The sequence below is a fragment of the Uloborus diversus genome, chromosome 10 (genome assembly GCF_026930045.1).
Source record: "Uloborus diversus isolate 005 chromosome 10, Udiv.v.3.1, whole genome shotgun sequence".
Lineage (NCBI taxonomy): Eukaryota > Metazoa > Arthropoda > Arachnida > Araneae > Uloboridae > Uloborus > Uloborus diversus.
In genome coordinates, this window is record NC_072740.1 from 67,362,094 (window position 1) to 67,380,231 (window position 18,138).

Genomic DNA, 18,138 nt, shown 5'->3' on the forward strand with positions numbered 1-18,138 from the left:
GATATAGTAGTACTTTCTCTGTTTTGTACACCTCTAGAAAGCTATTTCATGGTATGTCTACATTTTGATTTAGACCTAAATTGAAAATTGTAAAACAACTAAAGAAAAATAAATTGTGCATGCAATCCGTTTTCGTTAAATTGTTTAGAAACGAAGCATATTTAAAAAATGCATCTTCATTATACATGGTTTTGTTTGAATTCTAAAATTTTAGGATAACAGTTTAATATTCCATTAGCTACAAATTTCCATTTTTGAAATTAAATTATGATTTCACTCGTCGAATATTTTAATGATTTTTAGGGGATGTAACAAAAGTTGAAGTAAATCTTGTACATTTACATGTTATAGCGATAACAAATGAAATCAGAAAATAAAAAACCATAGCCATTGTTTTGAACCTAATAATTTAGAGCTTTTGAGACATTTTGGTGAAACAAAAAAGCTTAAGTAATAAGTTTTAAAATTTTGTTTGGCCTAAGAAACAACATTAAACAATAAGCTCGTAACGAAACACCATGAAACTATATTAAACTAAAGATATTAAAGATATCATCAATAAATACAGAAACTTAATTTGCAATTAATATAGTTTTAAATTTTCATTTACATTCGTTTGCTATAATGCATATATTTGCAATACATAATATATTCATGTGAAAAACAACAATATCCAATAAGCTCGTAACGAAACATCATATAAAAATATCAAACTTAATGAAATTAAACACATGACATTACTAAATACACAAACATAGTTTACAAATAAGTACTTTTTAAGCTTCACTTACATTTCAGTAATTTATCATACACATATTTGTAATACAGAATATCTTCAACAAGTTTCACATATGATATTAAATGTAACATTCAGAGGGGCAAAAAATATTTTACAACATGAGAATATTTATTCACTTATCGACTGTTACGAACTTTTGATTGAAAAATATTTTTCATTACTCTGATACGGCGATTGACTCTGTTGTAAAACACACATAATGAATAAAGCATTGTTAAAAATATAATCACAATTTCAAATAAACAAAGTAGAGTACTCCTCTTGTGGTAAGTAGCCATCAATGAATATGATTATAAGCTCTGAAGCATGAAAAGGAAAAACGTAAAGATTGTTTGTACGACTCACTTTATCTTAGCTGTATTATTTAGTACACAGTCACATGACAAATACGCCAATAAGATATTTCATGTTATTGCCACGCAGTAACATGCACGCTGTAATTCTATAAATTAAATTTTATTTCGCAACTACCATACTTGACTAGTTTTATACTTAATCATAAAATTGTTCGCCTTAAAAGCTAAAACATAAACTGCAAGCAACAAATATGAAATTAGATTATCAGTACTTTCAGTAGAAGATGCTGTTATCACGTAATCAAGAAGCCATTAAAAACTAAAACTTGTTTCCATGACTACCGAGCGTCAGACTAGATGCCACATATGACGTTGATGAGGTGACCGTACCAAATTTAAAAGTGCGAAGTTCCCCGTAGAAAAACAAACACACACTCACACACATTAAGAACCAGATGCCTTCCATAGTCGTTAGAAACACAACGTGTAAAGTCTTTTGGTTTACTTTTTTGTCAAATTTTAGTACCTGATAGCCTGTTCCAAGCAATTGCTTCAACCAAAAGATGAATGGAAGCGGTCATTTGCTTCCTAATGGTACGATTCCCTCATCAAGTACATCGCTGATATGTAGGTAGATGATCCAGTACATGAGATTGAAACAAACAAAACACACAGGAAAAACGACGCGAGAGTATTTGTCTATGTCGCTGGGGCTCACTCCGAAGAGCTTGTTAGTGTTCTTACAAAAGGCCGCAGCGTCATACTCATAACTTAAATTGATGGGATTCTCCAGGGTTGACGTTTTAGAAGAGTAGCACTTGGGGTCAGCCATTTTCAGACGGACCTCCTAGGCAGAAAAATGAGAAAAAGAAAGAAAAAATCACTGCAACAAATGCAAGAAAACATATTTAATGCAGCACATTCAAAAAATGTGATGAATACTATAACAACTTAATGAATTATAATTATTATAATCTGTGATAAATCTGTGTACATTTATCACAGATTATATGTGAAAAATTACCAATATTTTTTCACATATTGGTCAAAATGTGAATAAATTTAGCTTTTTTAATTTAGCAAACACATTTTGGAAACTTTATTTATCATTTTGACAAAGTCATTTCTTTTAGTTTACTTACCGGATTATTTATACTGCCGTGAGAGATTAACAGCAGTATCTGCAGAAATGAGTTTTCGAGATATTCGAAAGAACGCATTTTGGATTCAATATTATCATTGGGAAATTTTAGAATTGTTTGTTTCGTTTTTTTGTTCAGTGGAAACCAAATGAGCAAGCTTCTACAATAAAGCTGATGTACAATATATGACAAAAATGCAAAAAATTAAAAAAAATAATAAAACTTTGCAGTAACTGCTCTTTACCTGCCCAAGGCAGTATAATACTTTCAAACAGTGAATTGGATGGATCGTTTTAGACAATTGTCGTTCAGAGCATAGGTAGAAAGCTAGATTGATTTTCCGGTTGGTACATTTTTGAGAGAGGTGCACTTTAAGTACTTATGAGGTCAGTAGTTATAAAAGCAATAGGGCGGTATAACTGTGGGAAACCCATAAATTCATCAGATCGGTTCATGCAAAAGGAGAGGTCCCAATTGCGCAACTATGGAGGCCCCAACTGCGCAGCCACTTGAACTCCCTCAAGGCTGGCTGAGAATCAGCACTGGCAGTCAGAGAGCAAGATTGTCTCTGGAAGAGTGAACGTGTGAATATGTGCATTAAACAATGATCTACTACAACCGAGTCATGTGGTGAATATTCCACTTCTGACACACCCACCACCACTACATAACATATTTATCGTACAATTTGAAATAAGTTCCAAGCATAAATATGTCTTTTAAATACCCTACTGGCGTGACTGGCGGAGTGACATTGTTAGAATTGGCGTTTTGACCATTTTACTTATTGTACAAACTTCTGGGTTTGCTTCAGGGTTAGGAACGATTGCGTCGCGCTCCAAGCAAGTGCTGCTATGTATTTGGATATTGTTTGTACTTCAGGCTAACTGCCGTGTATTATACGCAGTTTTTGTCAGTAAACAGTACTGTTCTAACAGTCTTGTTCTTCTGACGAAGAAACGTTGTAATATATGATATTCAAATTACTTGCTGCCGGTTCTGCAAGTAATTATACTAATAATCAAGTTTGTCTTCAATCATTTAGTGCAACTACAGATAGTAGTATAGATGTCTTAGATTGCAGTTAAAACGAAGAATATTCAAAAACGTGGCTCAACGGTATGAATTATTATGGTGTATTAATCATTGAGTGGCAGTGAAATGTAGAGTGGGATAGAAACGAAAAAAATTGCTATATTGTTGATTGTCTGAATTGGATTCAAAATGGTGGTTGAATCCAAGCTTTGTCTGTATGAAAAAAATGTCATTTTTGCATTTTCAATTAATGCGAAATTCGGATACAAGTTTTGAAGTGTATTCGTGAGTACAATAGCTTACCACATTCCGTTAGTAATCATTTCTGCTTAGTGTACTTATCCAGTACAGAACAACGACACTGTCCGTTGGCAAAGTATACAACCAATAAAGTTCAAAGTTTGTGTTTCTGCCAAGTCCTCATAACTTATTAACTTAAGGTGTTTCTTGATTGAACATGCAGGATATATTTGTCATTTTCGCCCAAAGAATCAAGCACCAAACCTGCCTTATTGCATATTTTTGCAGCACACCGTAATAATAGATGGCTACTAAACAACATTGGTAGTATACAGTTTGACACTGATTAGTTGGGCCACGACCTTGACAGTGTTTACTTCTTTGTTAAGGACTTCAGTGAAAATGGGGCTTCTTTTTAAGTTGGAAAAGTTTCCGAAATCTACTACGAAATGTACCTAACTCAGCTCAAGGGCCACCATTCTTTAATAACCCAAAGAAAGATAAACATTGCTTAGACCATAACTCAACTTATCAAAAAGCCAAACTACACTTCTGATTTCCCAACATGTTACAAAAATCGATACTCTGTGAAAATATCTTAATTTAAGGGCTGTTATCATTCCCGTTTACGTGATAGATGGAAAAATATTATTCCTCCAGTTATATCCTTTGCATAATAAATTGCAATTAAATAAAAAGACATTAACGATGCACATGCATCGTATTCGCACCATATTTTAATAGGGACATTTGTTTATAATATTTCAGCAATGACATGATATATTTAAAATAAGTTTATGTTAGCCAGCTTCAAAGAAGATAAAAAGGAATAAAACTTTTCCTAAAGTTCAAAGCTCAAAAATTTCAAAATAAACAAGTCCATTCCCCTTTTGATTCCCAAAAAAATTCTCTATCATATTTAGCATTTCAAAAAACAAAGGCTTCGCTGAGAAAAAGTTATTCGACTGTTGTTGCTTCGAGTTTTCTTTGTTGACCGAAATTCTGAATATAAAACACCTCTGGGGACATGATGCAGCGAAATTTCATTTTAAATTGTCCAGAGTAATCCTCATTCCTCTGATACATGTTTGTTTATATTTGAGCTTGTACAAATACGCAACAAAAGTCTAAGACTTTTATGATTTTACATAACAGAAAATACAGACTGGTTTATTCAGGATTTAAACATTTTAATTAACAGGTTTCCTATGCAAAATTGCAGTGCATAAGCATTGCCCTTATGTCTAATTTATTTTTTTACTTACTTTTACATAGTAAAGGAAGTATTGTAATCGCGAAAAAAAGTTTCACTTAAAAATCGACCTTAATTTCCATTTTGCTCACTCCCGAATGATTTTTTCGACCCGACCACACGTGCATACATACCTAAGAACTTATGGACGCTTAAAATATCCAATTTGACGATCCCCGAGTTAATTACAGCAAATTTTCTCGTGACTTCCGTATGAATGTATGTATGTGCGTATGTATCTTGCATAATTAAAAAACGGTATGCCGTAGAAAGTTAAAATTTGGTAAAGAAACTCCCGGTGGGGTCTAGTTGTGCACCTCCTCTTTTGGTTGCATTCTGATGTTCCGAAAGGGGTGTTTAGCACCTTTATGGGGGAATCCTTGTTAATTTTAATGTAAACTCAAGTGCTGTTACAATTTGGTGGACACTTGGCAATATATCGCCAGGCTTTTGGCCGCCAGCTGGCGACTTTTTTTTCTTAAAATCTGGTTTTAACTTCGCCAGTATTGACGATATTTATTGAGTTAATCATTGAATCACATTAAATTTGCCAATAATGGGAAAACTAGTATGTGTAAAACGTTTTTTTTTTTTTTTTTTGCTTTGGTTCGCTACATAGAAGTGAAAATATTTAAAGTGTTTCCTTGCTTACTCCAAGGCACTGTTATCATTAAATTGAAGTAAAAGGAAGTCATGTAATGTACATACCAACACGTTTTACATTGTACTTCGATAACTTCCCCTTACAAAAAACGTCAAGGGAACTCAAACTTTTTCGTTGTTACAGGAATTGCGCTGTAATGAAATTTATTCAATGTAATGACAGGTCAATCGGGATTGGTATTAACTGTTGTGGGATTTCACTGGCATGCAATAGGAACATATTTCATTTGCCATGATCCCAAACGTAGCTCACAAATAAATTAAAATGCAATAAATTTAATCACTATAATTAAGTACGAAGTAATTGCAGCAAATCTATTCTTTTCTTATTTTGTTTAACTGTTCTTTAAAAATGAAAATATTTCCTGATGCTTGGAAAAATATGAAAGTTTTTCCTCTTTTTAAAACAGGAAATAAAAATGAGTGCAGATATTATCGCCCAATCGCAATTTCGAGCCCTTTTTCGAAAAGTTTTGAATCTATTAATTATAAAAAGCTCTTTCATCAAGTTAAAAATTTAGTATCACTGGCTCAACATGGTTTTTTCCCCAAGCGCTACACGAGTGCCAATTTGTTTTGTTTAACTAACAAAATCATTTCTGCATTTTAAAGCAGTGGTCATCTTGATGTTATTTACACTGATTTTGCAAAAGCGTTTGATGCAGTTGACTTCGGTATTCTTTTGGGGAAATCGAATTACATTGGCTTTCACAATAGTCTTACTGACTGTTTTTTTTTCCTTCATATTTAAGTCGTTGTATGTTATATTTATTTTAATGGTGCTATTTCTGATGATTTTACTAATACTTCTGGTGTGACGCAAGGCAGTAATTTAGGGCCCTTGCTTTTTATTTTATTCATAAATGATAGTTGTAATATTTTTCAATATTGCGGCTACCTTTTGTTCGCTGATTATTTAAAACTATTTAGAAACATTCACACTATCTCTGACGCTTCTCTTGTACAGATTGATTTAGATAACCAGCACCGGTGGTGCATAGAGAATAAGCTTTATTTAAATATTAGTAAATGCAGTGTTTGAGTACTGCAGTCCTATTTGGGATCCCTACTACAATAATACAGCTAAAACTCTTGAGCCGATTCAATCCAAATTTGTTTATTACTTGTCTTATAGAACTGATAATCAAGATTTTTTGACTTATGCTTGCTCTCATTTATGTAATATTGATAATGTCCCACTCTTAAATCACGCCTTGAACTTTTGTATCTTCTTTTTTTCTATAAGGTTCTAAATAATTTAATTGACTGCTCCGATATCGTTAATTCGATACAACTTGCTGTCCCGAGTACGACTCTTAGGAGTCCTTCTTCTTTTATTTTATTTATTTATTAATTTTTTTTTTTTACCAGACGGAACTATGTTGATTATTTTTGTCTTTTTAAATTTTACAAAAGTTTTAACATTCATTGTCGTGATTTAGACATTTTTAACTTCTCATTTTACAATTTTAAGTCCTTGTGTTTTAATAGTTTAAATGTATAATTGGTTTTAATTGCTATTTTTATATTGTTGTTGCCGCTGTAACTGGATTTTTTCTGTTGTGTGCAGTACTTTTAATAAATAATAAATATATAAATATTTCAAAATCCTTTCAGTGAAAAAAGCGTTGTTATTCTGATTTTATAGTCAAAATATAGAAGAAATGACAATGGACATCCTTTCGAAACGGAGTGTACATAAAGAATTAGTGTGGATTTTATTTTTGAAATTAGGTAACCTCTGGCGGTTTCAGTCGGAACTGTCCAACCTTTATCCAACAGGAATAGCTCCTAATTTCCTTCGCAACTTACCTACAAAATTGAAAAAATGTTCCAATTTTTTTCTTTAAAAATAGAAATAATAATTGAAAAAGCGTGTCATACAGTTTGTGTAACGTTATTCTACACTGTAAGAAAAAATCCGAATTGTTGCTGAGTAGTTCCGTCTAACGTTTTGATGTTTCAGTGATTTTATCCATTTCCTGCAAAAATCAAGTATTATAGTCAAAAAGTTTCTCGAATTGGCACAAGTTACATCTATGCAGACTTCTCGCTGCTGTTAAAAATATTTTTAGCTCCCAGTTAAAGATAAACTGAGCGTATTTGTTAAGCGTATCGGCTTCATTTCGATTTTGTCGCCTCCAAACTGATTAAGCTCCCAAAGGAAAAGATAAGTCTATGGACTACATAGCTTTTCAAGAAGGCTAGCAAAATTCTTGAACCGTACTTGCAATTATGTCTCAGCTTTGGCCATTGATGCATTGCTGTGTTTGGGACTCTCTTGATAAATCCGGAAGGTGCCAAGGTATTGCATTATACCTACTTAAGTTTGCTCTGAAGTGCCAGAGACATGGCGTTCTTTAAACGGGAATACTTCTGAATTTTTCAGGAGACTTCCAGGATAATTTCTTGAAGGTTACTGAATTTTAGCGGAAAACGTTCCTAAATTTTTGCAAGATATGTAACTGGCAGAAATTAAACACATTAGCCGCCCATTATTTTCCAGGAACGTTTTTGAATCGTTTTTACAGTGTAAGCAAGAAAGTAATTAGGTACATTTTAAATATTCATAATTCTTTCTTTTTTCATAATTTATAATAAGAAAAATACTTAATATTGCTTTAGTAATTTAAAAGCTTGTGCATGATGTATTGGTTTAAATTCGTAGTTTAATTATTTTTTTAATTGCTCATTATCAATGTTTAATTTACATTTAGTTTATTTACTGCGATGTGGAAATGTTCTTTATTACGGCACTCTTTTTTTTATTGTCATTTATCTGTTTATATTTTCATGGGAAACTGGGAGTAATTTGAGTTCTGCATTAACTTTTTTAGGGAAAGGAGGTGAATTTAAGAAGGAAAGGCAGACAAGTAAATGTATATATGAACATTTAACTAGTGGACAACTTTTCTTGTCTTATTCATTTTGGTGATATATAAAAGGAAGTTTAATTCAACCAAGAAATCATTTCTGAAACGTTATTTTTCAAAAGAAATATTAGCTCTTCATTCACTGGGGTACATTCCATTTCCTGAGGTTTGCCTATTCTTTAGTCGATCTTCCCTACTTGTATACTGAAAATAATTTTATTTTTAATAAAAGTAAATTCTTATTTAGCGAAAATTAAAAGTTTAACAAAAGCTTAGTTTAATGATAGCACAAGATATCACTAAACATTGCATCCGAGAAATATTGTACTTATTTCATTCACTTGCTTACAAACATTACACATTATTGCTTTAAACTCCAGCTTTCAAATTTGAATTTTCTGCCTCAATTGCTTTGCAGTAAGCTGCACCAGGTTATCTGAAACTGCTTTCCTAAATTCCATAGCAAATGCTTGGACTTATGAAGCATTACAGAAAGTCAGCGGGGAAAGCATATGATGTTCTTAGTCGCCGAACGTTGTTTTAAGTAGAGAAGCTTGTTGCTGTCGTCTGTTTAATCCTTTGTTGAGGAAGTGACGTCAGGATTAAAGGGCCTTATGTTTGAAGTGATTACGGAGATTAGTGGATTCTGATCGGAGGACAATCCAGAACGCTTCACTTAACAATAACTCGTCATTCAACCTTAAACATCAAGTCACTTTCTGGGCATAACCCATTCGTTTCGCTTCAGTTACTTGAACCGAGCCCATCATTGAATTAGGTGTAAAGCTATTTTGTTTCCCCTAGTAACGAGATGTAGATCTGTTTGCATTCAAAAGGCTCTCGAAACGAATTGATATTCATTTTATATATTTTTTTTCTTAATGTTTGATTTCAAATTTTAGTTTTGATGTTTTACAGTACTATGCGTAGAAATTATTGTGGATTATTTTCTAATTCATCTAAACTGTTTGCTTTGTTTTCAGACTTTGATTGATTCGGCAAATGGTCAAATAACCAAGACATTTGCCTGCTTTTACTTCATGCCTTTTGATATTGACGAACTTTATCGTTCTGCTTCAAATTAGTTGAACTATTATTAGAAGTACGTTTTAGAAATGAGTATTATAAGGAGAAATGTTAGACAACGTTAGGAGAAATGTTATATCCATCACAATTATGGGTTTTTATTTAGGTAGCAATTTTTATTTGTTGAAATGGTTGAGTTTGAATTCCGAATTATATTATATCTATGTCACGCAAATTATTGAATTTATCTGAAATATAACATATATTCTATAAAAAGTTTATAGAGTATAGGTTTTATTACAGTTATATATATATATATATATATATATATATATATATATATATATATATATATATATATATATATATATATATATATATACATATATATATATATATATATATATATATATATATACCTGGTTACTTACATTCCTAATAAAATGCTAAAATGAAGAACCTAGAAATAGTATTTTCGTCAAATAACAAATACCTTAATCTTAATCTAATGTAAAATAACATCAAAGAGCAAAGTTTTTCGGGAGAATAAATGCTGCGTTTTATTATAAAATGAGAAAATCAGATATGTAATGATCACGGTTGTGGAAATACCACTTGAAACGTAACATTCAATTTCTAAATTAAATTGAAAATATGTGACGGCGAGATGGCAGAGTGAATTCGTAACGTTAAGTGGTTTAAAATCTAAAAGCATGTTAACATACAGCCGTTGCAAGAGCCCCACTCTATGATTTTCCGCTCCTTTATTGCTTAAATTTCTCATGCGCATCAGGATGCTCAGTGAAAATGACAAGATATATTTTAGTAGATTGTTAATTCTGCTTAACAGAGTTTTAGTGGTTGAAATGAGATATAAAGTAGGTGAATAAAACAGTAAAACAAGTGAGGAGAATGATTTTAATTGTTAAGGTAAATGCACTTTCAGGTACAGAATTTTCCAAAAGTTCATGTCCTCCAAATAATGTAATAACATGAAATGATTTAATTTCAATTATAATACTCAATCCAGATTTGTTTCTGACAATTTTTATTACACTTGATCCCTTAGTTAAGGTTAGTAAATTAAAATATATCATTAGTTTTGATTGCAGATGAAAATAAATTTACTTCTTGCAATTTACACTTAAAAGGGCTTGCTGTTTGAATTTTCCTAACTGCACATTAGTAAATAACCTAAGGGCGTTTTCCCTGTCAGTAGGGCTTTTGTAAATCTTGGTGCAATAGTAACTAAAGTAAATGATTATTTTAGTATAATATAGATTAATATAATTATATTTATTTGGATTTTGACGTATGTGTATGTGTGACGTATGTAACCTTTGTAAGTTATGTAAAAAATGTAAGGATAAATATAATGTAAACTATGATAAAAAGCCTTGAGAAGGCTTGTGTATTGTATTTTAAAGAAGGCAGATAATAATTCTCCGCTTTAGATTTTTTTCTTTTGAATATTTTTCGGCGTTGAACAATAAATACAAAATTTGTTTGGTCTTTTAATTTTTTTTTGATCATATTCACTGATGGATTGCAATTTTATTTTCAAAGTAAGCAAGGCCTCTTACTTCACCTAAAAGTGAAGTTCTTCATTTAGTAATCCTGCAATGGAAGCAAAAAAATTCAAAAGTAAGAATTGAAAGAAATACGCCAATGGAGGAAAAAAAAAATGCTTTGTATTATCTTATCCTTCAAAATGGATTACAATTATTGCCTTTTTTGGTACTCCAAAATCATCATGCCGTATTTTGTATCAATCAACATTATCAAACAATTTTCCAAAATTAATTCGAAATAGTTTTTTGGAAAATTGACTTATACAGTTTTACAAAGAAATTTGATAATAATTACTCATTTTGTGCACTCTTGCGTCAAGATTTGCGTTTCGTTACACTACTGAAGCTAAACCTTATGGAAGAATATAATAATTGCATTCTACTAAACAAATACCAATGACTTAATTAAGTCTTTTAAAGTATTCAAAGTAGTTTTACTAGGATTCCATGCAACTAAATTTTAATGAGTGTTATAGTAGATGAGAAAGGCCGGTTCTGCTGCGGACGGCGGTGACGGTAGTATGCATCTGCAATCCGCTTCCCAATCCCCCTCTGACCTTGGGTTGACCCCCCTCTGATCTCATGGCTGCGCCTCCGTGTAATCTTTGTAGAAGATTACGGGGGTATTTTCGCGCATTTTGTCGTTTTTCGCGCGTTTTCGAACTTTGTCATTTTTTCTTTGTAACCATTTACGAGGGTATTTTCGCGCATTTTGTCGTTTTTTTCGCGCGTTTTCGAACTTTGTCATTTTTTTTGTAACCTTTTAAGAGGATATTTTCGCGCATTTATATTCCCCCCCCCCCCCCCGCGTTTTTGGACTTCGTCACCTTTTTCTCATAATCTTTTACGATGATATTTTCGCGCGTTTTTAGATATTTTGCCGCGAATTTTATTTATTTTCGGTCATACTGGACTTAGTTGTTTTTTCTCACAAACTTTTACGAGGATATTCTCACGCGTTTTGATTTATTTTCAAGCATTTTAGAGTTCGAGGATTATTTTACCGTTTTAGTCTTAGACTATTCTAAAGTCTTTTAATCTTTGATTATTTTCTCACTCTCTTAGTCTTTCACTATTTTTAATCATTTCAGACTTTGAATATTTTTCACAAGTTAGATTTTTCTTTCATGCATTTTTGGACTAGAAATTTTTTCACATCCATACATTTAGGATTTCGATTATTTTTTTCTAGTTAGGTCTTTGACTATTTTAAAGCTCTTTTGTCTATTTTTAGCAATTTGTAGACTTAGTTTATTTTTATACCTTTTGATTTCTAATTACTTTTGCATCTTTTATTCATTTACAAGTGTACTCGACTTTATCATTTTTCCAACTTCAACTATTTTTTTCATCATTTAGGAGTTCAATTGTATTTTCATACATATTTACACTTAAAATATTTTTCGAATTTTGATTTTCTTTTTCATGCATTTCAAACTTTATCATTTTTACAACTTTGATTCTTTGCACGAATTTCAAAACTTGCAATCAATTTACTCTTAGTAGTAATTAACACTTATCATTAACAAATTTTCACGAATTTTAAAAATCAACTTAATTAATTTTTTCCAGTAAGCAAATTTCGCACTCAAGTTACATTTCATCACTACATATGCTTTTCAAGAGTTTCATTTAATTTATCACATTTTATTTAATCAACTCTAATAATTATTTTTTGATTAATATTTAACTTAGTCATTTTATCGTATTACTTTATTTATTTTTTCATACAAGCACTCTTGTTAGAATAAAACAAAATTTTCAACTTTCATGAATTTGAATCACTTTGACTATTTCATTTTCCCAATAATATTTTATTTTACTTTAACATATTCTCACGCGTTTTACTATTTATCATTCATTTACCAAAGTGATGAAAAATGTTCCCGCTATTATATTCAAAATACAACTCTTTCAATATAGTTATTTTCCAAGACGAAAGTTAACAAGTTTTTTCTAAATTATTACTTTACAGCCAACTAATTTCATTAACAGAGTTTTCAATACAATTTATAAATTTCAGTTTTATTTATTAATTTTTCATTCGCATGCAAATAAATTCAAAGTCGCATATTTCATTCAAGTCGGCTTCAATTTTGTATAACTGAAGAAGCTTCCAACAAAATACTCCCACATCACAACCAAGACTTACAAAAGATATTTTTACAAAATTTCATATCATTTCAAGAATATACACACTCATATAAAATCCCCAACAGAATAAAATAAAAAGTTTGCTTAACACAATTTTAGACCTATCACAAGTACTATATTTGCTCCTTTTTAAGAATTTTCATTAAACTTCGAATTAATTTAATACTAGTTCATGATCAACATAAACAGATAGGAACAGACACATACAATCTTCGTGAAAAAAAAAAAAAAAAAAAACCGGAATCAATAGTAAATTTATCATACGAAGAAAAAAATATTTTAAAGTCAAAAATCCAACCTTTGTAGGAAAAGACTCCTCCAATACTTATGCATTGATGCATTATTGAAGATAATGAATAATATTACAAAATATGCGTCGATTTTAAATTTAACAACGGCATAAAATGTAATATTATCCAAACTTCATTTCCATGCCTTCCTAGAATGTTCTGACTGCAACCAACACTCTCTTCGCTAAGCGTCCATCCACATCGAAAGCACAATGGATAATGAAAGATGAAACATAGGCTTATCTCAGATTTTATCTTATCATAGTGAGTCATGGAATTCACGTGGTAAGATTTCAACTCAATACTAACGGCTGTAAACACATGTGACCTCTTTTATCGCCCAAAAACTTAATTAAAGAAGATACATCGATTTAAATCTTTATTTGAAACTAATTTCCTAATTAATTTCAAAACCACTGTCGACGATTTATTTATTTTTTATTTTTTCCCGAACTTGAACTGTCTACAAAGTTATTCTATTCTATTCGTTTCTCATGCACACACACACACACACACACACACACACACACACACTTAAAGACTTAATTTTTTCTATTCGCAATCATTCCACCATAACATTTCACATTTTCAAAAAGACCATAGTTATTACTTTTTTAAACTGAGTTGTTTTCCAATGATTATTTCACTGTGGAGATTATTTTCAATGCGTTCTTATTCTTTTAATAATTTTCATCAATTAAGCATTACAATTATTTATTCTTCCAAAAACATAGCGATTTTCACATTTCCAAAAAATATTTCTAGTGATTTTATTTTTACAACAGCGAATTCAATTTCCTTAGAAATTTTCGAATGTATTTTGTCATATTAAAACGAATGCATTATTCAAGTTATACATATGTACATGGTGTAGCAATCAACCTTGAATGAATAATTGCAGGTCTTAACATATAAAAAAAATTTCAAGTTGTAAGAATATTTTTTTTTTTTTTGTTTCAAAACAATATTTTTTCAAACTTGTAATATTTTTCTACTTAGAAAATGAAATCAAATATTTTTTTTTCTTCAATTATATAAAATGTTTTTAAGAATTAATTTCTCAAACTTGTAATGTATTTCCACTAATTTAAAAAAATCAATTTTTTTTTTCAATCATATAAAAATAAATTTTTAATCTTACAAAAATAATTTTTTCCGCAAAAATATTTTTTTCAAAACAAAAAATAATATTTTTATAACATATTATTTTTTTTCTTTTCAATCTTTTTTCACAAAACTATTTTTTTTTTCATTTTTTTTCAAACTTACAAAAATAAATTTAATCAACTGAATCTTCAAACAGAATGATTTAATTAATTTTTGTAAGTTTGAAAAAAAATGAAAAAAAAATAGTTTTGTGAAAAAAGATTGAAAAGAAAAAAAATAATATGTTATAAAAATATTATTTTTTGTTTTGAAAAAAATATTTTTGCGGAAAAAATTATTTTTGTAAGATTAAAAATTTATTTTTATATGATTGAAAAAAAAAATTGATTTTTTTTAATTAGTGGAAATACATTACAAGTTTGAGAAATTAATTCTTAAAAACATTTTATATAATTGAAGAAAAAAAAAATACTTGATTTCATTTTCTAAGTAGAAAAATATTACAAGTTTGAAAAAATATTGTTTTGAAACAAAAAAAAAAAATATTCTTACAACTTGAAATTTTTTTTATATGTTAAGACCTGCAATTATTCATTCAAGGTTGATTGCTACACCATGTACATATGTATAACTTGAATAATGCATTCGTTTTAATATGACAAAATACATTCGAAAATTTCTAAGGAAATTGAATTCGCTGTTGTAAAAATAAAATCACTAGAAATATTTTTTGGAAATGTGAAAATCGCTACGTTTTTGGAAGAATAAATAATTGTAATGCTTAATTGATGAAAATTATTAAAAGAATAAGAACGCATTGAAAATAATCTCCACAGTGAAATAATCATTGGAAAACAACTCAGTTTAAAAAAGTAATAACTATGGTCTTTTTGAAAATGTGAAATGTTATGGTGGAATGATTGCGAATAGAAAAAATTAAGTCTTTAAGTGTGTGTGTGTGTGTGTGTGTGTGTGTGTGTGTGTGTGTGTGTGTGTGTGTGTGTGTGTGTGTGTGTGTGTGTGTGCATGAGAAACGAATAGAATAGAATAACTTTGTAGACAGTTCAAGTTCGGGAAAAAATAAAAAATAAATAAATCGTCGACAGTGGTTTTGAAATTAATTAGGAAATTAGTTTCAAATAAAGATTTAAATCGATGTATCTTCTTTAATTAAGTTTTTGGGCGATAAAAGAGGTCACATGTGTTTACAGCCGTTAGTATTGAGTTGAAATCTTACCACGTGAATTCCATGACTCACTATGATAAGATAAAATCTGAGATAAGCCTATGTTTCATCTTTCATTATCCATTGTGCTTTCGATGTGGATGGACGCTTAGCGAAGAGAGTGTTGGTTGCAGTCAGAACATTCTAGGAAGGCATGGAAATGAAGTTTGGATAATATTACATTTTATGCCGTTGTTAAATTTAAAATCGACGCATATTTTGTAATATTATTCATTATCTTCAATAATGCATCAATGCATAAGTATTGGAGGAGTCTTTTCCTACAAAGGTTGGATTTTTGACTTTAAAATATTTTTTTTCTTCGTATGATAAATTTACTATTGATTCCGGTTTTTTTTTTTTTTTTTTTCACGAAGATTGTATGTGTCTGTTCCTATCTGTTTATGTTGATCATGAACTAGTATTAAATTAATTCGAAGTTTAATGAAAATTCTTAAAAAGGAGCAAATATAGTACTTGTGATAGGTCTAAAATTGTGTTAAGCAAACTTTTTATTTTATTCTGTTGGGGATTTTATATGAGTGTGTATATTCTTGAAATGATATGAAATTTTGTAAAAATATCTTTTGTAAGTCTTGGTTGTGATGTGGGAGTATTTTGTTGGAAGCTTCTTCAGTTATACAAAATTGAAGCCGACTTGAATGAAATATGCGACTTTGAATTTATTTGCATGCGAATGAAAAATTAATAAATAAAACTGAAATTTATAAATTGTATTGAAAACTCTGTTAATGAAATTAGTTGGCTGTAAAGTAATAATTTAGAAAAAACTTGTTAACTTTCGTCTTGGAAAATAACTATATTGAAAGAGTTGTATTTTGAATATAATAGCGGGAACATTTTTCATCACTTTGGTAAATGAATGATAAATAGTAAAACGCGTGAGAATATGTTAAAGTAAAATAAAATATTATTGGGAAAATGAAATAGTCAAAGTGATTCAAATTCATGAAAGTTGAAAATTTTGTTTTATTCTAACAAGAGTGCTTGTATGAAAAAATAAATAAAGTAATACGATAAAATGACTAAGTTAAATATTAATCAAAAAATAATTATTAGAGTTGATTAAATAAAATGTGATAAATTAAATGAAACTCTTGAAAAGCATATGTAGTGATGAAATGTAACTTGAGTGCGAAATTTGCTTACTGGAAAAAATTAATTAAGTTGATTTTTAAAATTCGTGAAAATTTGTTAATGATAAGTGTTAATTACTACTAAGAGTAAATTGATTGCAAGTTTTGAAATTCGTGCAAAGAATCAAAGTTGTAAAAATGATAAAGTTTGAAATGCATGAAAAAGAAAATCAAAATTCGAAAAATATTTTAAGTGTAAATATGTATGAAAATACAATTGAACTCCTAAATGATGAAAAAAATAGTTGAAGTTGGAAAAATGATAAAGTCGAGTACACTTGTAAATGAATAAAAGATGCAAAAGTAATTAGAAATCAAAAGGTATAAAAATAAACTAAGTCTACAAATTGCTAAAAATAGACAAAAGAGCTTTAAAATAGTCAAAGACCTAACTAGAAAAAAATAATCGAAATCCTAAATGTATGGATGTGAAAAAATTTCTAGTCCAAAAATGCATGAAAGAAAAATCTAACTTGTGAAAAATATTCAAAGTCTGAAATGATTAAAAATAGTGAAAGACTAAGAGAGTGAGAAAATAATCAAAGATTAAAAGACTTTAGAATAGTCTAAGACTAAAACGGTAAAATAATCCTCGAACTCTAAAATGCTTGAAAATAAATCAAAACGCGTGAGAATATCCTCGTAAAAGTTTGTGAGAAAAAACAACTAAGTCCAGTATGACCGAAAATAAATAAAATTCGCGGCAAAATATCTAAAAACGCGCGAAAATATCATCGTAAAAGATTATGAGAAAAAGGTGACGAAGTCCAAAAACGCGGGGGGGGGGGGGAATATAAATGCGCGAAAATATCCTCTTAAAAGGTTACAAAAAAAATGACAAAGTTCGAAAACGCGCGAAAAAACGACAAAATGCGCGAAAATACCCTCGTAAATGGTTACAAAGAAAAAATGACAAAGTTCGAAAACGCGCGAAAAACGACAAAATGCGCGAAAATACCCCCGTAATCTTCTACAAAGATTACACGGAGGCGCAGCCATGAGATCAGAGGGGGGTCAACCCAAGGTCAGAGGGGGATTGGGAAGCGGATTGCAGATGCATACTACCGTCACCGCCGTCCGCAGCAGAACCGGCCTTTCTCATCTACTTGTTATCTGGTTACATGAAAATTTTATACGAATAAACTGAATTTCGCCTCATTTCCAGTTGCTCACAAATATATTTTTGCTTTTAATTTATTTCGGTACTGTTGTCGGTATCCAAGAGATATTCTATTAATAACTAGCACTTTACTGATGAATGATTTTAATCTAAACTTTGAAAGCAAATGGTTATATTTTACATCAAAA

The 18,138-nt window shown here is 30.1% G+C and overlaps 1 protein-coding gene across 1 annotated transcript in view; it reads right to left on the minus strand.

The window, feature by feature from the left end:
* Nucleotides 1-1,672: 1,672 nt before the first annotated feature.
* The window catches only part of LOC129231038 (gamma-aminobutyric acid receptor subunit beta-like), a 518,639-nt gene continuing 502,173 nt past the window's right edge, over nucleotides 1,673-18,138 (minus strand). Inside the window, exon 9 of the mRNA XM_054865286.1 lies at nucleotides 1,673-1,942. Within this exon, the coding sequence (XP_054721261.1) occupies nucleotides 1,673-1,942 (270 nt within the window). The remainder of the gene's footprint in view (nucleotides 1,943-18,138) is intronic.